The 8,552-nt window shown below is 43.0% G+C and overlaps 1 protein-coding gene across 5 annotated transcripts in view; it reads left to right on the top strand.

The window, feature by feature from the left end:
• Positions 1-2,339: 2,339 nt before the first annotated feature.
• Positions 2,340-8,552, top strand: part of LOC146171877 (uncharacterized) — a 59,551-nt gene continuing 53,338 nt past the window's right edge. The window contains exon 1 of one of the 5 annotated variants that reach the window (XR_014702741.1): positions 2,340-2,626. Coding sequence is in view for 1 of the 5 variants with exons in the window: in XM_084586272.1 (XP_084442398.1) it covers positions 2,571-2,626 (56 nt within the window). In the remaining 4 variants the exon portion in view is untranslated. The remainder of the gene's footprint in view (positions 2,627-8,552) is intronic. The other 4 variants (XR_014702739.1, XR_014702736.1, XR_014702738.1 and 1 more) reach the window with 4 other exon arrangements.

Genomic DNA, 8,552 nt, shown 5'->3' with positions numbered 1-8,552 from the left:
CGTAATGCGTATAGAGTCGGGCTAAGTAAATAAGGGATGGACGTTCTAAGATTGGCTGCATGTAGGATTGAGAAATCATTGCTATTTGTGTGGGTACGTTTTGTGTTATATTTCCTTCGGTGAGATGGTCGCTAGTCATCCTTCAGCTTGGCTACGTGGCGTATAGTATCGGCAAGCAGAAACCGTATGGCACCTCCTGGAAGGTCGTGTCAAAAAGGTGGAGTCAGAAGCTTATAATGAAGACTCTGGTGAATTTAAAGATATTGATAATTGAATGTACTACTATCACCAGCTCTAATGTCTGTCCCAAGCAAGTGCCTAAGTTTACTATCAGATCTATGCTAATTTAGACGAGAGGTTGTAAGCGCGAATTGGAATGCTGAGGATGAAACATTTCCTTCAGAAGTGTGAAGCAAAAATTCTTACAACTGGCCTCACATTGACGACAGCTAGTGACAGTGTGTTTATCTCCATAACGCCTATTGCAATGTAATTGCTATGGGTCAACGGGTTTGCGCACGCAGGCGCACTAAATGGCTTTTATCGAATATTGGAAATTTCGCAAATGTGCATCTTATTTCTGGTGCATTCTGAGTATATTTATAAGATGGCAGAAATTCAAAATATTGGGATATTATTCCTACACGTTCTCTTAGCTTCACAAATAATTATTAATAACTAATTAGTAAAAAATAATTAACTAGCATAAGGTCACTAAATTCGTGGCCCGTATTTATTTGCTTCGTAATCAGCCGAAGTGGTTCAAGTGTGTAATGAATGTGTCAGCAATATAGTGAGTCGGCAATGTTTTATTGATAAGATACTGATAGAAAGGTTATTTTGCTGCACTTTTAGTATATTGAAAATGAATTTCTTGCGGTTTTTAAGTAAAAGACAAAATAATATGAGTTTAATAAAAATAATTGTGATGAAACATTTATAGAACGTATTTTGCTTATTGTCGTGTTATTTGCTCGAAGTGTGCAAAGAAACACAGGAAGCCCCTCTTATGAGCTCAACAGGCTACCGAAACTACAGCCCAACGAAGATGTAGCTCGGCGTACCGGTGACAGCTGCGTTGCGTGTAAGTTATTCACTTCTAACTCCTTGCGGTATGATTGGTAGTTGAACCAGCTGATGAGATTATGAATCTTCCCTTGAGGAAGGTTTTCAAGAACGCAAGCGAAGGTTTCCCAGGGATAATGACCGTGATAACTAATGTAGAAGCCATGGCGTGCTCCGGACCGCGTTTCATAAAGACATTGGTCAGCCTTGGGCTTTAACACCCTCTGAGCAGCTGGTAAAAAGTCCGTCTACTCGGCCTCAGGAAGGACATGAGAACGTAAGAACTGCCACTATGATAGCCTTTCTTCCTACTTTACGAGAGTGGCCTCTGGGTACTTACTCGTTTCATGTTCTGAACTTTAACCAGTATCTGTTCGTTAACATAGACCTAAACTTAAGGACGCATAATTAAACCGGTATAAAATACAGACATTCAAAGGAAGATTCCTTTTTACACGTTTTGTTCCTAAAAATGGATGCAATAATGGCTTAGATATATTTAGGTTGGTGTGCTTTATTTAGACTTTCATTTATTGTTGTCTCTCTGCACAGCCGCTGGGAAATTTTTTTTTGTCCATCATCATAGCTATAGATTTATTATAAGGCTTATACTAACTGTCGACAAACAAACTCGTTTTTCTATTCCTCTTCTTGAAAAAAAGGTACCTAAAATGGGAAAATGGTCTCGCAATTCCACAATGTTGACGTGAGGATAACTGCAAAAAGGAATTTAGAGTGGAGTGCTTGTGATTATTTACGTATTGATTTGCTCAGTCCAGGTCCCTTTAAGGGCGTCAACAATGGGAATGTACCCTTCATGTTCTGCTGTTAACAATTCCTGTTTATCGTATGCTATCACTGTCGCGTCTGTAGATTATTTCCGTCATTTTATGCTAAACATTTTGCAATAACCAACGCCGCTGATGTATGGAAGCCATGTTATTTTTTCTACGAAACTGTAGTGTGACAAATGCAATGTGCCTCATTATCGGGGCCAGGCAGTGAATTTGTTACTCTACAAGTGCGTTAAGCGAGGAGATTCGACAGGCTGGCAGATTAAACATGAGAGTCGGTTGCGGACATGTGACTGGAACCAAAGAATATACGTCAGGGCGGAAACCACGTCAGCTGAGATAAAATGGAAATCTTAGTATTCAAATTGCATGCGGGCGTTCTTGGACTATATGATATTATTATATATGCATTCCGCAACTCTTCGAGGAAGAGGCAATCGTATTACATATAAAACATACTGCACATTTTAACCACATGATTATGGTAGCGAGAATGCTGTTAAAATATAGTATATAGAATTTCGTTTGATTTTCCGCTTATATGAGCGCTCAGTACCAAATGTTGACAAAAGGTTTTTAATCATTAAAAGAAAGGTCACTAAGAAAGCATGTCCTAGTGTTTACAGCACAAAACTTATAGAGAGCATACAGCTAGCACAGCACCTCTTCGGTGGCTAGCGTGCAAGCGAAAACCGACAACTGCTGCCAGGAATGTTACCATCTATGCTTTTCCTGCTTTTTATGGCCAGTTCTAAAGTCTTTGCACCGTGAGTAAAACCTTAGATCCCACTAAAGCGGTAATTTGCGCGACAAATTGCTTTCTTATTCTAACGTGCGACTCCTATGTATAAAAAGAAATATGGAGCCGCAGGATAAATAAATGTTTATTATGCAATATTTCATAAAATATCATATCTAAATACCAAGAATGAGCACGTAAATATATTAGCTATCAAAGTGTTCATCGTTAGTTTAGACAGCGAGAGATATATGTTTTGTTTTCGTACACGTTTCAGGCGCCATTTTCAGAGTTGCACGGCAATTGCATTCTTACGGCACACGTCGGAAAAGTGAAATAAAAGTTTTAAGTACCTGGATGTATTCACGATTGTTCGTGTTATCTTTGTAACGATAATATATTGAAAGGAGTAAGACGAATGAATAGGCAAATGGAATTTAGCCTGAATGTAGTCTTGTATCTAGAATTTAGATATCAACAAAAGCGTCGCATTTTTTTCCGTTTTTACAATCGTAAAAAAATGTATATCTGTCGCATTCCTGAAGTATCTTTAATATAATCTGAGGTGCATCCAGTGTACCTCAAGATGTATGCTGGGCATGGATGCTTCAATAATTGCAGTAGTTGCAGCGCAACACTGCCATATCGAATCTTCCCTGTCTGAGGCGTGCTTACAAAGAGGACGTTTACCTAACTGGCATTCACCGGACCAGCCTTTATTTGAACAGGAAAGAACATATAGTAATTGATGCATGCAGGGAAATAGGTAGGTGGGATATATAGCATTGAATTTATGTGGGAGCATTTGTAAACTTAAATTGATTTCCTGCCATATAAATCACGGTATACTAAGCGATTCACAACGACGAATTGTAGCGCTACTGGTATTCATTGACTTCCAATATTCATTGACTTCCAGCGACTACGTTAGATGCTCGAAGCCTTATGTCACTATCAGTTCAGTCAGTTCAGTCGTTCAGTCGTGTCTGACTCTTCGTGACCCTATGGACCATGTCACGCCACGCTTTCCGGTCTCTCACCATCTTCCTAACATCACATAACTTCATCTGCAACGCTTCGATTATGCCATCTAACCATCGCGTTCGCTGCCTACCCCTTCCCCGGCGACCCTCAACCTTTCCCAACATCAAATCTTTCTCCAGCGACTCCTCTCTTCTCATCAGATGACCAAAGTAGCTGAGTTTTAACTTTAGAATTTGACCCTCCAATGAGCAGTCAGGGTTTATGATCGACAATATCGACTGATTTGATCTTCTGGCAGTCCAAGTAACTCTCAAGAGTCTTCGCCAGCACCACAATTCAAATGCGTCAATTCTTCGGCGGTCAGCCTTTTTCACACTCCAACTCTCGCATCCATACATCACAACTGGAAAGACCATAGCACGAGTTATACGGATCTTGGTTGGCAGACTAATGTCTCTGCTCTTTACTAGGCGGTCAAGGCTAACCATTGCTCTCTTTCCCAGAAGCAGGCGTCTCCTAATTTCATGGCTGCAGTCTCCTTCCGAGGTAATCTTGGAGCCCAAGAAGAGAAAATCTGTCACAGCTTCCACTTCTTGTCCATTGATGCTCCAGGACTTCATAGGGCAAGACGCCATGATCTTTGTCTTTTTAATGTTCAGTTTAAGCTCAAACTTCTCACTCTCTTCTTGTACACGCATTAGAAGTCTCTTGAGTTCCACTTCACTTTCTGCCATTAAAGTGGTATCATCCGCATATCTAAGGTTGTTGATACGTTTTCCAGCAATCTTCACTCCAGCTGAAGACTCGTCCAGACCGGCCTTCGTCTTGATGCACTCTGCATATAGGTTAAATAGGCAGGGCGACATTATGCAGCCTTGCCTCACTCCTTTCTCGATCGGAAACTAATCAGTAAGACCATGCCAAGTTCTGACTGTGGCCTCTTGCCCTTCATACAGGTTCCTGAGGAGACAGATGAGGAACTCCCATCTGTTGGAGAGCTTGCCACAATCTGCTGTGATCTACGCAGTCAAACGCTTTTGCATAATCAATTAAGCAGAAGTAGATGGGTTTCTGGAACTCTCTTGCTTTTTCCATGATCCAGCGAAGGTTGCCAATTTAGTCTCTAGTTCCTCTGCCCTTGCGAAACCCAGCTTGCACGTCCGGAAGCTCCCGATCCACATACTGCTGCAGCCTACCTTGGAGGATTTTCAATCGGATCTATCTAAATAGATGAGTATTTAATCCACCTTGAGATTAACTTGCATTTATTTTCAAACTAAATAACAAGAAGAATACGATTGGGATGGAGCGCATTTGGCAAGCACTTGCAGATTATGACTAGCAGCTTACCGGTATCGCTCGAGAGGAAAGTATACAACAGTTGCATCTTACCTGTACTCACCTATGGCGCTGAAACGTGGAGGCTAACCAAGAGAGTTCTACTTAAGTTGAGGACGACCCAGAGGGCTATGGAACGAAAAATGGTAGGGGTAACATTAAGAGATAGAAAGCGTGCAGAGTGGGTCAGAGAAATAACTCAAGTTACGGACATTCACTAGAAATTAAGTAGAAGAAATGGACATGGGCAGGACATGTAGTGCGAAGAGAGGATAACCGATGGTCGCTGAGGGTAACAAACTGGATTCCAAGGGAAGGAAAGCGTAGCAGGGGGCGGCAGAGAGTTAGGTGGGCGGATGAGATTAAGAAGTTCGCAGGGGTCAAGTGGATGCAGCTAGCACAGAACCGGGTTAAGTGGAGAAATATGGGAGAGGCCTTCGCCCTGCAGTGGGTATAATCAGGCTGATGATGATGATGATCATGATGATTTTCAAACTAGCCAGGATGGTTACAAAACTAATATATGCGTGCTTTAAATAGCTAGGAGCCACTTGCGCGTAGATTTTCAGCCTCGTTATTTTTTATAGTCCTGCAAAAAATTGCGTCCACATTTTTCGATTACCTAAAACACGGATTCTTTAAGAAAGCACTAAGGCAGCGATATTTTTATAATCTATTTAAATTAAGAATGAGCAACTTGTTATACAAGGACACAACATGAGGGGGAAAAAAACGAGTTGCCAACATACAAGATAGCAGACGGCTGCGTGTGTGCTGTCATTTTCACACTGATACATTATGGGCAGTCATTCCTCACTCTCCTCAAACGCAATAGATGGCGGTAACCATTCGCTCTGTTTTCAGGCCAGTTATCTTTCCTCTCCTGGATTCCTACCCTCGGATCCGCAGTAGAGATAGAGGGGACGACAAGCAATAGCCTAGCTCGCAAGCGGCCTTTCCTTCAACCGGCCGTCTCGTCCCCACGGTTCACGTAGACTTCTAAGGTGGCAGCGAGAGGAGAGACGACGCAGCGACATCGTAGCGAGCAAATGCTGCTACTGCAGTGCCAGTGTGAACGTATAGGAAATCCCCCAAAACCAGCTCAGCCCGCTGACTGTAAAGCAATGTGTTTCGCGGCTACAGATATAGTCCGAGAATTGCGGCGTGGCCTTCGGCTGTGATACAGAGGCCATTGTGTTCATTAGTAAATTATGAACACAACAAGAGCATCGCATTCAATAGTATACACAACTACCAACACAACGCTTTTCTATCATACGTAGTTCGTTATGCACTGCGTGAGCTCGAAGACGACGTTGGCAACCCTACGCAGAATGCGTGCAATGGTGGCGAAGTCCTGGTCAGACATGTCGATGTCCATGCTCCCGCGCTGTAAAATGTCTTTAAGGCTGAACGTCACTTCATCGGAGCTTCTTGAAGATTCTAACGGCTTCTTTCATTGTCTGTTGAAGGATGTCGCGATGTCCACGCTAAATGGGGGAGAGAAGATGCTGCGCTGTGCGCGAAACGCGCATTCAGCCAGACTGCCAGGGCGAGCTTCATAAAGCTTCCTTCTGTACCATCCACTGCAGGACTAAAATATCCGCGGACAAAACTAATACAATACAGGTCGCTGCCTGTATAACCATGAGACTAACTTTGGCTAAGCGCTTCGTATTGTGACTCGCAATTTGTTTCTGACATTTTAATGGGCTGCTCAGCATTAAAAATTTGAGTTCTTTTTCGGTCATCTCAATTAAGTGCTTAAATACAGCATTACGGTACTACTGTTGACGGCCATATTAACTCTCGTTCTTGTAGTCTTTCCCTGCACTTCCGTTGGGGCTTATTTACCCAGACTTTCACTCAGCCGGAGTTCTAAAGTGTACGAAAAACTAGCCTAATTCCAACTAATCAGCCTGTAGCAAGGATTAGTTTAGTGTCTCTGAAAGTTTTTATCGCGCGCGGAAAATGTCCAAGCCTCTGCATTACCCTTTCAAGCTAATTATGATTTAGTGCAATATATAATTTCGACAATCCGTTCTAATCTTATCTGCTCACGATGAAATATTCATTGCAGCGCTGCTGAACCTTACGCAATGAGAAGTTTTGCTGCACAATTATAAACATCGCAGTAAAAGCGTTAGGATAAGGAAACAAATATGGGTTAAAGATAAGCTCCGCCTTCTAAAGGGGTCATGCAGTAGCATAGGCTACATTCCAACATATAAGGCCCCGCTTTAAGCAAGCCGTAATAACATGCCTGCATGGGCTAAGGGCGACCCGTCCGACGCATAATTCGACATTCCGGGCATGTTGATTCTGATGTCACGGCCCAATGTGAAATGAGAGGCCCGTGGTCACACCTACTGGCAATTTTAATGCTAAACAACACTACGTCCGAACAATGTGTAACCTTGTCAGCTGCCAGCTACCACGTATCAGCGCGGTACTGCACTTTTCTCTAACAGTGCAGCACCGAAGTTTCGGGTGAACGGGCCTTGCATGTCATCATGTTCGGAAGTGAATTATTAATAAAAATCACCCTACGTAGTCGCAGCATGCCTCAAATGGTAGACGTGGAGATGCCTGCACTGTGGCAAAGAACTATGTCATGTACTGACAAATATACACCGTTCTTTGCGTAATAGTCGAACATCGTATATCTTAGCTGCCAATTGGCATTGCCGCAGACTGAGTCTTCGCGTGGGTAATGTGACATTATAAGTCCTCGTTATCAACCTAGCCAGCAAGTGGTTGTGAAAACAAATGTGTCTAGAGAGCAGCGAGCCACAGGCTGGAATCTAGGCTGTGTGGTTGTCGCATGCGCCTACGATACTTCACAATCTCCGCAAACGGAGACGGCGAACAAAGAAGATTATTGCTAAATATGCGGTATCATCGGCCGCACAAAATTAAAGTAAGCGGTGTACGCAAGAACCGAAAATCCGGCATCGGCGCCAGTGATTACAATGGCGTTGTGCGCGAACAATCATGAGCATGGCATTGGCAGGCGGTAACTGGCAGCTGACATGGCCAGCTGCTAGAGCTGCTAACACCGGCTTGCTTATACTATCAATATTGGAGTGTGATACCACAATCAGTTCTCAGGCTCGCGTTCACGTAACCCTTGGCCACCAGGTTTATGAGTCTTCGTTAAGCGCGGCTTTGTGTGTGGGCTGAAAACCTACGTTATCGTGTTATACATCTCAATGCTTAGCCAAGGTGGCCTCAGATTTTTGCTATGGCATTAAGAACAGGAAATATGAGAGAAGATATCCTTTATTATAGACATTAAGCTGGGTAAACAAAATGGCATTGCGACCTCAGCATGATAAAGGTTTTGACTAAAGAATTGCCTAAATACATCAGATGTATCATCAATGACGCGTTCAAAAGACGTTTTCGATTACGGAGAACACGTCTATTAAGCCTCGCAATGCTGGCAGTGTATTTATGCCCACATAAGATATCAGTAAATAAATCTGTTAGGTCACATTCTGTCATTCACCAGGGGCCGTATTACGGACCGTTCTACAATTGAGAGCGCTCTAAAACACCCGCTCTAATTGGTAGCCGTCGTCATCTTGAAACGTGTCGTCGCGGGATGCTGCAATTACGTCACGGAGGCG

Source organism: Amblyomma maculatum, unplaced genomic scaffold, assembly GCF_055883805.1.
Source record: "Amblyomma maculatum isolate TAMU_Amacu unplaced genomic scaffold, ASM5588380v1 scaffold_17, whole genome shotgun sequence".
Lineage (NCBI taxonomy): Eukaryota > Metazoa > Arthropoda > Arachnida > Ixodida > Ixodidae > Amblyomma > Amblyomma maculatum.
This window is presented reverse-complemented; position numbering and strand designations above follow the sequence as displayed.